The sequence below is a fragment of the Leptodactylus fuscus genome, chromosome 1 (assembly GCF_031893055.1).
Source record: "Leptodactylus fuscus isolate aLepFus1 chromosome 1, aLepFus1.hap2, whole genome shotgun sequence".
Lineage (NCBI taxonomy): Eukaryota > Metazoa > Chordata > Amphibia > Anura > Leptodactylidae > Leptodactylus > Leptodactylus fuscus.
This window is the reverse complement of record NC_134265.1, coordinates 266,683,104-266,696,598: the sequence shown is the minus strand read 5'-3', so window position 1 is coordinate 266,696,598 and position 13,495 is coordinate 266,683,104. Positions and strand designations below refer to the sequence as shown.

The 13,495-nt window shown below is 41.8% G+C and overlaps 1 protein-coding gene across 4 annotated transcripts in view; it reads left to right on the top strand.

The window, feature by feature from the left end:
• Positions 1-1,840: 1,840 nt before the first annotated feature.
• The window catches only part of TRPC3 (transient receptor potential cation channel subfamily C member 3), a 356,160-nt gene continuing 344,505 nt past the window's right edge, over positions 1,841-13,495 (top strand). For 3 of the 4 annotated variants that reach the window (XR_012717460.1, XM_075287073.1, XM_075287062.1), the window contains exon 1: positions 1,841-2,183. Coding sequence is in view for 3 of the 4 variants with exons in the window: in XM_075287062.1 (XP_075143163.1) it covers positions 1,978-2,183 (206 nt within the window). In the remaining variant the exon portion in view is untranslated. Of the gene's footprint in view, positions 2,184-3,578; positions 4,049-13,495 lie in introns of those variants that run through there. The other variant, XM_075287081.1, reaches the window with a different exon arrangement.

Below are 13,495 nucleotides of genomic sequence, written 5' to 3'. Positions count from 1 at the left end.
CATTTTTTTGTGGACGTTTATGTGGTGCTAGGGACCGTCCCCAGTGCTGCAAGATAACTCATTTGCATACTGAAGAAAATCGGGATTTCTACTGAACGTGTTAGAAAGAAAAAACATTTTAATGATAGAATCCCTTTAACTCTTGAAAATACTTGTTATGTATTCAAATTAATAGTTTTATCACTTACCAATTAGGCTTTGTTCACACTACCATTATTACAGTCCATTGCTCTAATCCATCATAGGATGACAGCACCGGACATTAACGGTTGTAGTGTAATGGACATAGATGGAGTCCCCCACTCCTTCTGTATTTGTTCTCTTTAACTATAATTTAAAAACCAAGACAGACACTTTCTTGCGTCATGTTGGTTTGCTTTTCTAACTGAAGAAAAAGTCTGACTACAGAACTTTTTCTTTCTTTTGACCAAAACCATTTTAAGTTAGCCTGGACTAAACTTGGCACCTTCTCTGTGTGCAGGTAATATGAAATTATTGGTCCAAATGTATTTAACCCTTTAAACTACCTAATGAAAGCCGTAAAAAGTGTCTGTCTGTCCAGTTTGATGCCAGCTTTTACAGCTGAAATCACTGTAGGCTAACCCTGCCTTGACTGAATGTGATTCAGGTCATTCCTTTCTCTGTATTAGTATGTGAGACCAGTGGTCCAACAGTATTTGTGAGATTATATGTCCATAAACACTTTAGGCCAACTTGCTCTTGCAGATCAGTGAGCAAAAATTATTTAACTCTTTGAAAACACCCATAACTTCTTCAAAGTTAGAAAAAAGCCCACATTGATGCCAGCTTTTATGCCCAGAATGATTTTGTACAGCTTATACTTCACCAAGCGTTAATACAGGCCGTCCCTATCTGTGCGCCGGCTGTGAGTTCTGTGGTCAACAATCATTTAACTCATTGCAAAAAGTTACTGTCTGGCAACTTTGTTGCCATTTTTTATTTTATTTTGCCCATACTGACATTGGGCCGGCCAATTATTTCCATGGACTTTTATGTCGGGCATATCTATTTGTGTCTATGTAGTATGAAGTCATTGGTCCACACTCTTTTAACTATTTTAAATCTGCCTCCATTGATGTCCTCTATTGCCTAGAACCTTTTTGGGCCAGCCTATACCCAAACTAATTTGATGCAGGGAATCACCATCTGTGTTTTGCCATTGTGGGATGAATGGTTCAAAGGTATTAACCTTTTAATAACACAGGGTGCTTATTCTTGTCAGTGAGACATTGCCAAGTTGATGCCAGTTTTCAATGTCCAGAACCACTTTAGGACAGTGGGGACATGACTGAATTTTATGTGGGACATCTGTCTCTTCCCTCAGCAGTGTTAGATTTGCTGCCTAGGGTAATGTAACTTTCTGAAAACACCCATCACTTCCTCAGATCAGTAGAAAGTGAGCGTCTGTCCGCTATAATGGCAGCTTTTATCCCCAGAACCACTTTGGGTCAGTGTGGACATGACTACATTTGATATGGGGCATCCCTATCTGTGACTTGGGTGTGTGAGCTTGGTGGCTGAAAGTTATTTAACCCTTTGCATCACATGTTTGTGTGCCTTAGTGATGCCTACTTTTGTGCCCCTTATTTGTTCCCAAGCTGCTTTCTTCTCCTTGAGGTATCTCAGTCGATGTAATAGATTATTAAGATAGTATCTCCATAGTTGCTGAACCAGGGAAACGCAAAGATACATTGCTTGTGAATAAGAAACTGGTGAATGAGAAACCAAGTCGTCCAGTGAGGGAGGGGGAGGAGAGCTCGGGCGGGAGGAGGGCAGCTGCCTGCCACAGCTCCTGCATTTCTTCCTCGTTCCCATCCCCATCACTCTTCAGAGCCTTTCTCGGTGCACAGCTGTACACAGCCCTGTATACACCTGACTCAGCCTGCATCTACCCCTGACTCTCCTGTGCCCTGCGCTGGTGCCCTCAGCTACCTCAGACGCCCTGGGGATTCCTGTATGTCCACAAAGGGCAGGAAATGCAAGGAGCTGCCCTCTGGCAGGGTCAGCTTCCCAGACCTTGGGGAACGCGGGGGATGGCTGGCAAGAAATGGTGGGCAGTGGGCGCCCCTGCCTCAGCCCCGGGGAGTGCTGGTTTTACCTGCGGAGAGCAGCTCGTTCATTGCTGGGGGTTCCCAGAGTGACTGCTATCAGTTCCACTCTCTGTGAGTAGACTTTATATTATCACATTCATTTGCACTTGTGCCCCAGCTGTGGGTGCCATGGCTGAAGCTGTGCCAGCACTGTGACATGCTGTATTATTGCACATGACCTTATGCTAGAATGACTTTAGTTACTATAGAGGACATTTTATGGCCAGGCCTGTATGACAGGGGCAGAGTTGGCTCATCTCTCCTACTATGTATGTAACTTAACGGGAGACTTTCCTACTCTTTCCTGCCATTGACACAAAGCTATATAGAACATGGGTAAACTCCTATTCTGTGCACTAGCACGGGGAATAAGAAGTAATTCTGTCACATGCGTCATATAACATTCTGTGGAAAGGTTACTTGTAGAGAGTCATTTGGTGGCAGAGATAATAATAAGTGTTGCCACATGGTACCATATATATTCCATATGGCTACCCACCAGCAGAGCGGTTGTGATGTAAGGTACACCTGCTTACAAGTCTATTCACATACAGCATCATGACTGATATTGCCATTATGAGATTTGGCAGAAGGTAATGTAATAACCAAATATATACTGCAGATGTCTAACATACAAACCATCAGCTATACCCTTGTAAGGTCCTATAGGATATTGGTATGTTTTATTGAATTTATTTTGATGGAGTAAATATAATATACTTTCTACTTTACATATCTGATTCATAAGGGTAAGTTTCTTGTCTTTATTCTTCATACTCGATGAAGGACATGGCTCTGTGTATACAGATGATCATAGATCTGTGACTATAGATGGTCATATTCTGTATGAATGTCAATTTTTATTTCTTTGGATTGTCATTTATATAAATCCACGGATAGTTATATATGTATAAATATTGATCTGCAATTACTGGCTATATATTTCAAGTCCGATTTGTTTGCCTATAGGTGCTCATATTTGTACGAATAGTCAAGTATGTCCATTATATAAGTCTATCTATTACTGGTGTGTTTATAGGATTTAACAGGACTTACATGTAATATGAGTGGGTGATCCTTTTGACAGAAGGTGGATGTGATTATAACCCAGACAGTCGACATATGGATTATGTATGATGCTTGATCTGTAACTACTTTATGACTTTTAGATTTCCTCAGTACAGCAAAGTGTATATCTTTATTGTATGTATGGATTTCTTGGCTATTATGGTATGTGTAGCTGCGTGTCACGTAGACGTGGATTGTAATATCACATTTCTCCACATATTCTAAGGCTGTGAAACCAACCATAAACTTCTATGAGCAGTCATCTCTGTACTTGAGACTTTTATTTTCTTCAGACATCTCACTTCTATTTTCACCTTTTTCCAACATTTGATACTGGATCTAAGAAAAGTCAGATCAGTTCTATGTACTAAGCGCTCAAGAAGCCAAAGAGAGTAAAAATGACAGCATGTTATGATGTACTGTTTTTAAGCCAGACGTTGGGCAGATATGGTCACTTCTTACGTAATCGTCTCATCTTTATATGTGTTTGAGCCTGAATAGTAATGTTGTCTGATTGTCGTCAGGCATAAATAATGCCATTGTACCTACAGTACATAGTGCCCCATTACTGAGAGGTTAATCCGAACTAATGTATGAATGTTTTACGGCTTGGCTGGGTCATTCAGGTGTCAGATCGAATGACCACTTGTATTGTGTGTAGTACTGACCATAGAGGGCGTCCTCTAGCCGCCATAGGCCCAGTGATAATGGAGATTCCATCTCAGTTTGGTCCTATATCCACTATGTTATAAGAGAACTATGGTACTGAGTCAAGGATCACACCATTCCGCCTTCCAATGTGACATATAATGGTCATGAGTGTCTTACTCTCCTGTACTGTGATAAGGGAATATGGCATATCAGGACAGGTAATGTAGCATCAATTTTCATTTATGATATTTCTATATATTCTCTACGTGTGTGCCTATGTAGTTACGTAACATAAGGAGTAGCACATTGAATTCATACAGTTACATGTTTCTGTCTGACATGTCTTATTCTTGGTCTTTTGTGTGGGTATTCAGCTGCACAATGCATTCACTTTCAATTTGGCGTTATTACGGTATTATAGTTGTGGGGAGATACATTTACAGTGATAGCTGAGCACTCCACATAAATAATATGACATATTGTTTGAGATATCTTTGCTTCATATACATCATTAATCTAGAAAAGATTATTAGTGTGCTCACAGAAAAACTTGAGCAGCTCCAGTAGCTGCTGAGAAGTAAGATTTGTTCCTTTGAATGTCTTATACTTAGAGCTAAATGAGCACTAGTATGGGTCTGCAATGTGTCAATCCTCTTATCTTCCTGTCTGCCTAATTAAGTAATTATCTATGTAATGTACTGTATATGCTGTTTGATGTTACAGTTATCAACACCGCCCCCTGCTGTACAAATGATGCCGCTTCTCTGGAGTTTCTCTCAGGTTGTGTAGAGAATGAATGATGAACATCTTTGCCTAATATATTTATGCATTCATTGTATATTAAAAAAATATATTATGTATATACTTCTCTGAGCATACTTATGAACTCTCTTAGATCACTGGAGGAATACAGCAACACAGATTAAGATAGCTTCTTTATATTTTTGGAGATACACATGATAAGATATCAGAAAAAAAAAAGAATACTAAGAGCTTTCTTTCAACCTATAGAATTTTATTATCGCAACATAAAGGCGTGCTTTCTAGCTGTATTTGTTTTCACTTGCTTCTCTGGTTAAACTAATACTTTATGCAACTCTGAATAATTATTACAGTTTGTAGTTTTTGCAGTTTACTTGCCATATTTAGGATGGGTTCACACTACCATTGGATGTCTGTTTTTTAAAAGAAAAAAAAACGGACACCTATCATAACAGTCATTAACGGACACTAAGGGGGAGTTCACACTACCGTTACTAATGTTCATTGCTGTCTTCCGTCACAAGATGACAACAACGAATTTTAGCTGTCACAGAGAACAGGTCATGGACTGATTCTGTGTCCGTTCCTATTGACACTAGTGTAAACGCTGGCTTCCGTCATGTTTCTTTACTTTTGTAACAGAAGATAAAGTTGTGCAAGCATGGACAAAAGTAAATAAACAGTATGACAACTAATGTCAGTTGCTGTCATCCTATTGTGGCATTCACACTTTCGCCTTGAGATGTCCGCTGTGATTCCGTCTAAATCCCCAGAGAAACTGCATAGGTAGGATTGCCGCTTGCCAGCGGTAGGCTTTAAAACCCGTTCATTTCAATAGATTTTTAAAGCAAACCGATGTCCGTCTGCCTCTCCGCTGTGAAACCATTTTTATTGCACGGATACAAAGTTGGCCCTGCAAGAACTTGGGTCCATGAAAAAAAACATGGAAATGGAGCCTGCACACGGAGTTACGCTCTGCTCATTCTGAACGTAAAACTCGTTCAGAATGAGCGCATAAAAACCAGATCCCATTGATTTCTATGGGTGCCGGCATACGCGCGTATCACATTGAAAGCAATAGGGTAAAAACCCTCCCATTGATTTCAATGGGTAGCGCGCATATGCCGGCACCCATAGAAATCAATGGGATCTGGTTTTCATGCGCTCATTCTGAACGAGTTTTACGTTCAGAATGAGCGGAGCGTAACTCCATGTGCAGGCTCCCAAAGGCTGCATATGGATACCGGCGGTTTGCTTTAAAAACCCATTCAAATTAATGGGTTTTTAAACTGACCGCTGGCAAGCCATCCCTATGCAGTTTTTCCGGGGATTTAGGCAGAATCATAGCGGACAGCTGAAGGTGCAAGTGTGAACGCCAAATATGACGGAAGACAGCAGCGGACTTTAGAAACTGTAGTGTGAACTCCCTCTAAATGATGTTAATGTGATCATTTTTTTTTGACTGGTCCATTTAATGGATCAGTTAAAAAAACCGGACACCTTAGTATCAGTTAGAATCCGTTTGTTTGCTGCCCGTTTTTTGCTTTTTATTGTTTCTGCTTTATGAGCTTGCGCAAAAAAAAAAGTTACCTAAAGACATCTGTCATGTAACCGTTATTTTTTACGGACACAAAAGTCCTGCATGTAGAATTGATTGTCTGTGAAAAATAATGGACACGTGACAGATTTGGTGTCAACGGACACTAACGGTCACTAGCGGTCACTAATGGACTCCAGATAAAATCTCATTGTAATCAATGGAATTTTTTACGGATTTGTGATGGTTATTCTAATGTCAATTGCTAAAATCTTGTAACAGACACTACTGTTGGTCACCATCATTATCAGTATTATGACTATTATACTATTATGTGTACATATTTTATCTATCTGTCTTAAAATATTATTAAATTGGATGTAGTGGATTACAAATGGAATGTACCCACTTTTTTCACTTCTGTAATATTTGGAGTGCTGCCTATTTATTACCTTTTATTTATAGAGGAGTATATAGCCTAGAGGTTTATACTTTACCCATTTACAGTATTTTTACTATACTACTATTATTATATTTATTTGTCATTCTTCCATTTATGTATCTGTTTACCTATCTTTCATTGATATACAGTATAGTATACACAAGCTTAAAGAGGAACTTTCACCTTCTGGGGCACATGCGGTTTAATACACTGCTAGAAAGCCGACAGTGCGCTGAAATTGGTGCACTATCAGCTTTCCCGTTCTGTGCCCCCAGTGAAGAGCTATCAGTGCCGATACCATAGCTCTTCACTGTCAGAAGGGCGTTTCTGACAGTCAGTCTGGAACACCCTTCCTCACGGTAGCGTCTATTGCGCTGTACTGTGAGAGGGGTCGTTGCTTACCATGCAGCGATGACGCTGAGTGCTCTCACAGGACAGCGCTGTAGACGCTGCTGTGAGGAAGGGCATTCCTGACTGACTTTCATAAACACCCCTCTGACACTGAATAGCTACGGTAACGGCACAGATAACTCTTGACTGGGGCACAGAACATGAAAGTTGATAGTGCGCTGAATTCAGCGCACTGTCGGCTTTCTGGCGTTGTATTAAACCGCATGTGCCCCAGATAGTGAAAGGTCCTCTTTAAGATAGTTGGCTACCAAATGAAATATTATAGTTGAAGCTTATCAAATTACCTGCTGAGATGCTGGTACCAAATATTTGTTATGAAGAAAACTCCATATATAAGACTTATTTTGAGCCTTCTTATAATAAAATGTATAATAATAATAATAATAATAATAATAATAATAATAATAAAAAAGAGTATTTCATAACTTATTTGTGGATTTTTTGAAAGTATTTGAGAATACAGGGACATGTAACTATTTCTTTCTACACAGTAAAGAACTTTAAGTGTTAAGAGCTGAAAGGCATTCTCCAAGAAGCTCTATATCACATAACATTATTTCAGCTACTGCTGAAGATTATGGTCTAAACACAACCTGACCTGGTCACAGATAACTTGCCGCAATCCATCTTATATCTGTGTTGGTCTAGAAAATTGCTTGGTTAATACTTCAGCAGTCTTGTTTTATATCCTCCCCCGTCACCTGAAACCTGATGTTGTACTTATTGTGTCCCTCCCGCCATTCCATTTTGATAGCAAGCTCTCAGGGTGAATTCACATCGAGCTTTGTGGCGCTGTTTTTGCCACAGTAACTCGAGTAAAGAATCAGCACTGAAAAACAGACTCCCGTTGACTTTAATGGGTTCTGTTTTCCGCGGTACACATTGAAATCAATGGGAGGCTTTTTTACCCATTGATTTTAATGTGTTCCGCACGGAAGATGGAGCCCATTGAACTCAATGGGAGTCTGTTTTTCAGCGCTGATTCTTTACTCGAGTTACTGTGGCAAAAACAGCGCCACAAAACTCCGTATGAATGCACCCTTATGGGAAGAGTTGTAACTTGAAGTCCCTGGGCTCCCATGCAAAATTTACATTGGGGCCCCACTTACTGTGTGCTATCTATCACTGATGCATTCTTATGTTATAGAGAGACATGAAGCTCCAGGGCCAAGTAGTAATTTTTACCTTTGCACCCCCTAAAGCTATGCCCCTGGGTACGGACAACATTTTCTACTTTTGTTACTTATTTTATCTAGCATGTTGCCCTTGCTGTTGAAGGGATTGTCCAGGATTAGAAAAGCATGTCTATTTTCTTCTTCACAGGAAGCGACCACACCTCTGTGGGTCACATGGTAATGATTCAGCTTACGCTAGGTTCACACTAGCGCCCGGAGTCCGTTCTCAGCTTTCCGTCTTCTGCATGCAGAAGCAGGAAAGCTGTCAGAACGGGTCCGGCCGTGAGTGCCGATGAGCGTTTTATGCTCTCCGCCGCGAAACCGTTTTTTTAAAACCAGACACAGAGTACTGCATGTCCGACTCTGATTTTTAAAAAATCGGTTTCGCGGCGGAGAGCATAAAACACTCACCGACGCTCACGGCCGGACATCTTTCAAAGCCAATCAAATGAATGGGTATGAAAGAGTCCTGCAGGTTTCCGTCTCATGCTCAGTTTTGTGCAGGAAACGGAAACCTGCATGAACGGAGACCGGTCGCAGATGTGAACGAACCCTTAGTCCCATTAAAATGAATGAGACTGAGGTGCAGCATTGCCATGCGACCAACGGATCTGATGTTATTAACTCAGAAGAAGGACTTTGCCATGTTCTTTAAGCGTATGTTCACATGGAGGAAAAGGCTGCGGAAACCTTTTCCGCCATGTGAACATTCCGCGCCGCTCGCCGCGACGGAATGTTGATGCAGCAGCGGTATTCCATCGCGACATTCTGCTCCTGTGTAGGCCCAAATGAATGCAGAAACTGATAGGACATCGTGTATGAATGGTTATACAGCCAAAAACAGTCTTCCTAGATATTTGAACTTTTCATGAAAACTCAGGTACCCTATAACAGATGTAATTCAGAAGTCAATCCATTTAACATCTGTTAAAAATTGGTCTATTAACTTCTATTGGGTCCATGTGTCTAAATCGGACAAAAATAATGTTTTTTTTGTTTTTTTTAAACTGCAGGATTTTTCAAAAGTTTGTCAAAAGACAGACATGTGAATACTTGCTCTCATTGCTCTCAGAATGCAGCGTGATGACCATATAGTGCAAACTAAGTCCAGACAGTCTTAAACTGCGCCTGATTTATCAAAGAGACTAATGCTGAGAGATAAATGTGGAGCATTGTCAGACTGTTTAGTCTAAGTACACACCACTTATTAGCTAGCTTAATTTCTGACAAAAAGATGTGCAAAAATTATGGAGCATTTTTGGTGTACTCATCTTACGCCAAACTTTTCCATCAATCCCAGTCCCATTTACCATAAGCGTGACCACTTTCTAGTAGAGAGAGCATGGAAAGTGTCTAAAATAGTTACTAAATGGGATGCAAAATATGAGTGCCAGTTTCGTTAGTAAATATGACACATTTTCAATAGTAAATCTGCTCCATTGTGTACACATTTAAATATAAATAAATCTAAATATAGTGAATTTGTATACTGAGTTTTATCAGTATTTTGTTGGTATAGGGAGCCTGTCAGTGGAATATAGGTGGGTCATTGTATCACTATGATTCGGTAAGGCAATGCTAAGTGAAAGTAAATCTCCAGGATCCCTTATTACGATTCAGTTTAACCTGTAATTTATGAGTAAGATGGAGAAGTGAAAAGGTAGCACTCATTGGTAGCATAAAAAAGTTCTTTATTCCAATCTTCTCAAACAGCTTAGAGGAGTGGAGACCTCAGTGCGTACAAACTCAGTCGATGGCATGTACACAACATTTCCTTGAGCCCTGTCACAATGTCAGTGCACCTGATAAGTGCCAACCAATGTTACTCCCTGGCAACCATTAACAACCAGCCACATATTATGAAGGAACACAATAAAAATACAAATTAAGCAGATACATTTCCTAATGCTCCAATCTACGGTATCCTAGGGCATTAGTATAATGCTGGAACCAATTATAAAAATATGGTCAAATCATTCTTATAATTCATAAACTACAAGCCTAGTATGGTTAATCCACTAGGATCCGATCTAGTAAAGCGGTCCTGGTGGGTTTAGGAATTGATTTTTCCACTTTATTTTGCTTTATTGATTACAAATCCTACTCCAAATCATATAAACCCAGGTAACAGTTGAGATTTTGCTCTATTATATTCTGCTCTAAGTTTAGGCTACATAAATGACTTGACAGGATCTTTATGGACCGGAGTTTTAGTGTCCCAAAATCATATTGCAACAGTGTTTCTGACCTCATTAAAAAACTAAATCTTTATACTTGCCTAGAGATAAATCCAGTGAGTCTCATCGGACTCATCTATGCTGCTCCTGCCTCTAGTTGTTCACCCGACTTCTAGTTGTGTACCCCAACTTCACTGTGCAAACACCTGAGATCTGACACTGAGATGCACTACTCCAGTTTCACTGAAGAACTGCATAGGCGTCGGGAGGGTTATAAAGGTTTTTACTTTTGATGCAGACACGGATGGTAGTGCAATAGGGTAATTTGGGATACAAACCCCTGGTCCATAAGAACCTTTGCGTGGTTTAATATCGTAAATCGTCCAGTCAGATACCCTTTAATGGAATAAACAGTAGAAAACTAATACTCTGTGGTATAATTATTTACTTTAGGTAAATTACCTTCTCCTGGAATAGGTATGAAGTACCTGGAAGATTAATTGAAAAATAATCAAAAGCAAACATCAACCAGGATAACGGACGTGATTTTGTGCATGTTGGTTAGTGTGTTTCAGTTATTAAATATTTGTGAGGTTCTACCTTCAGTTTTTATTCAGACCGACTTCAGACTGCTATTTAAGTCTGGGGTATCTTCACTATCACCTTTATTAAAATAAACATTTTTTGTCTGGAAAACTCCTTTAATACAAGGATGGCTCAAATTTTCCTAAAAAGGAGCTGCTCCTGTAGTGCAGTTCGAACCCCCTCTATGGTGTCCATGTACTCAGAAGAAGCATATGGACGGGGTTGTCATCATAATCTTTAATGGGTATGTATGAAGGAGAGAATATTTTTTGAACACATTTGCTTAACACATAAATGAAACCACCAAAAGAGAATGTTTTCTTCCTTGACAGTGCACTGAAAACTTGCTGACTTAGCTTGAGCAGTGCTGAACCTATTAGCTCAGATGTTCACCAGCTTGGAAAAATTATCTAAAGAGAATTTTCTAAAATAAAAACTTCAAAATATAAGTTCCACAGTTGTCAGCTTATATCAAGTTGGGAAAAATTTCTAACAGAAATGTCTTAATCGTATTACCTTCTGAAGAAGCAGAGTGACACTGCATGGCGGGCAAAGGCATCGAATCCAACTAAATATGTAGCAATACAAAATTTGTTGTTCGTTATTGGTTTATTTTGTGAATTAAGAAAATAATCATAGAAGTCTGCTAAAATGAATAGAAATCTAAATCACATCAGTTCCCTGTCGTCCTCAACAGCGGCACAATGTGGGGTATTTCTGCCCCTGTGTGCTGGTAGGACAGGCGGATATTTAATTAGCCAATCAAATGCGTGGCAGGCCCTATAAGAGGGCACAAGAACCTCCCCTCTGCGTGTTTTTTTCTGTCCTGTGTGGACAGAGGACAGGTGGGAGGACTTGTGTCCTCTTAGAGAAGCTCAGCAGGATCACTCACCTCCTGAGCGGTTGTTTTTTTCTTGTCACCTTCTGTGCCCTGCGGGGAGAAGGTGCTTGTTAGCCATGTGTGGCTACCCCCCTCTATCCCCCCTGCCCCCCCTCTCCCCCGCTTCCCCTGCTCCTTGTGACTTACCTGACATTTTGGTGAGAGTCCGGGGACTCCGCATGCCGCCTCTGGTGGCCGCGCGGACTGCCGGCGGGTGGAACCACACTGTTGTGTATCCTGTTCCCCGCCGGCCGCTGTAAGCGCGCACTTCCGGTTTCGCCGGAAGTATCATAGCGCCATGGCAAAGGCCTGGCGCTGGCGGCCGCTCACTCAGGGAAGATTCAGGCCTTATTAAAGGCCGGAAAAGACGGGGAGATGTGGGGGTAAGTGCCCGTGTTAAGGGCCTCTTGGTGGGGGGGAATGTATATCTTTGCAGACCCCTGATTACAGGGTTAGTTGTCTGGGCAGGTTGCCTCACCTGCTTTGATTGTGGCTCCGCCCACTTCCAGCCGGCCAGAATTAAGAGGCTGGCTGGCCTGGTGTCAGAGACCTTCCTGCAGTATCTGCTGAAGGCGTGCGATTGTGGTGTTCATTGATCTTGAACTCTTTTCCAGTTTGCAAACTTTATTAGGATCCGTCACCTCGCTGTCCGGTCTACAGGACCTGGTAAGATTTACCCTTTTTTTAAAAAGCTGGTATGATGTCATGGTGACAGTGTTGCATGTTCTATTATCTCTCTCTGTAGGATATGTCATCCTCTACTACCCCTCCTGGGGATGGTAGGAGGAAAACCTCTTCCAAGAGGAAACATCTTTCCTGCTTCGATTGCGACACACCGCTCCCTGATGGTAGGTAGCGGCTTGAAAGGTTGTGCCCTGCGGGGTACTACTGGTCCTATAACATGCCTATTTTCAGGCTATGAGTGGGCCCGTTGTCGCGGGTGCAGAGGTCCTCCACCTGTGGAGCCCTCTCCCAGAGATATGATGGCATGGGTCAAGGAGATGGTGAGTTTGGGCATCGCTTGGGTAAATAGTTTTTCCCTTGCTTGTACTCTCCTTTTTGTTTTGCAGGATGATTCCCTCAAAGGGATCCATTGCACCTTGTCTCAGCTCACCAGGAGACCATGCTCTGAGCTCCGTTCCTCGTCTCTTCCCCCCCCCTTGTAACACCTGCGGGTGGCAGAGGATGATTCCTCCGAGGACGACTCAGTTATTCCAGCAGAACTGCGTTCCATTATGAACAAACGGGCAGGCTGCTGAAGTCCATCCGGTCTACAGTGGGCCGAGATGTTGACGGGGAAGCCTCCACGTCTGCCTCTGGGGGACATATTGCCTTCCATGGGGACGCCACGCTGACCGACCTTATGGCGCAGCAGTGGAAACAGCCAGAGAAAGGACATTCGCTTTCCAGGATCTTCAAGAGTTTGTTTCCTGTTAACACTACCCAGTGGGATTCCTGGGGGCCTCCCCCGAAGGTGGATTTGGCCGTAGCAAAGCTGTCCCGCAGAACCCTGGTGCCCTTGGAAGATGGTTCAAATCTTCAGGACCCTCTGGATCGTAGGGTGGACTCCGTTCTGAAGAAGGTCTACTCAGCTTCCTCCGCGCAAGCCTCTGTGGCCATAGCCTCCTCTATGGTTGGTGACTTTTTGCGCAACCGCTTAGCCGCCTTGGAGCGGGATATAGACTTGGGCGTAGAC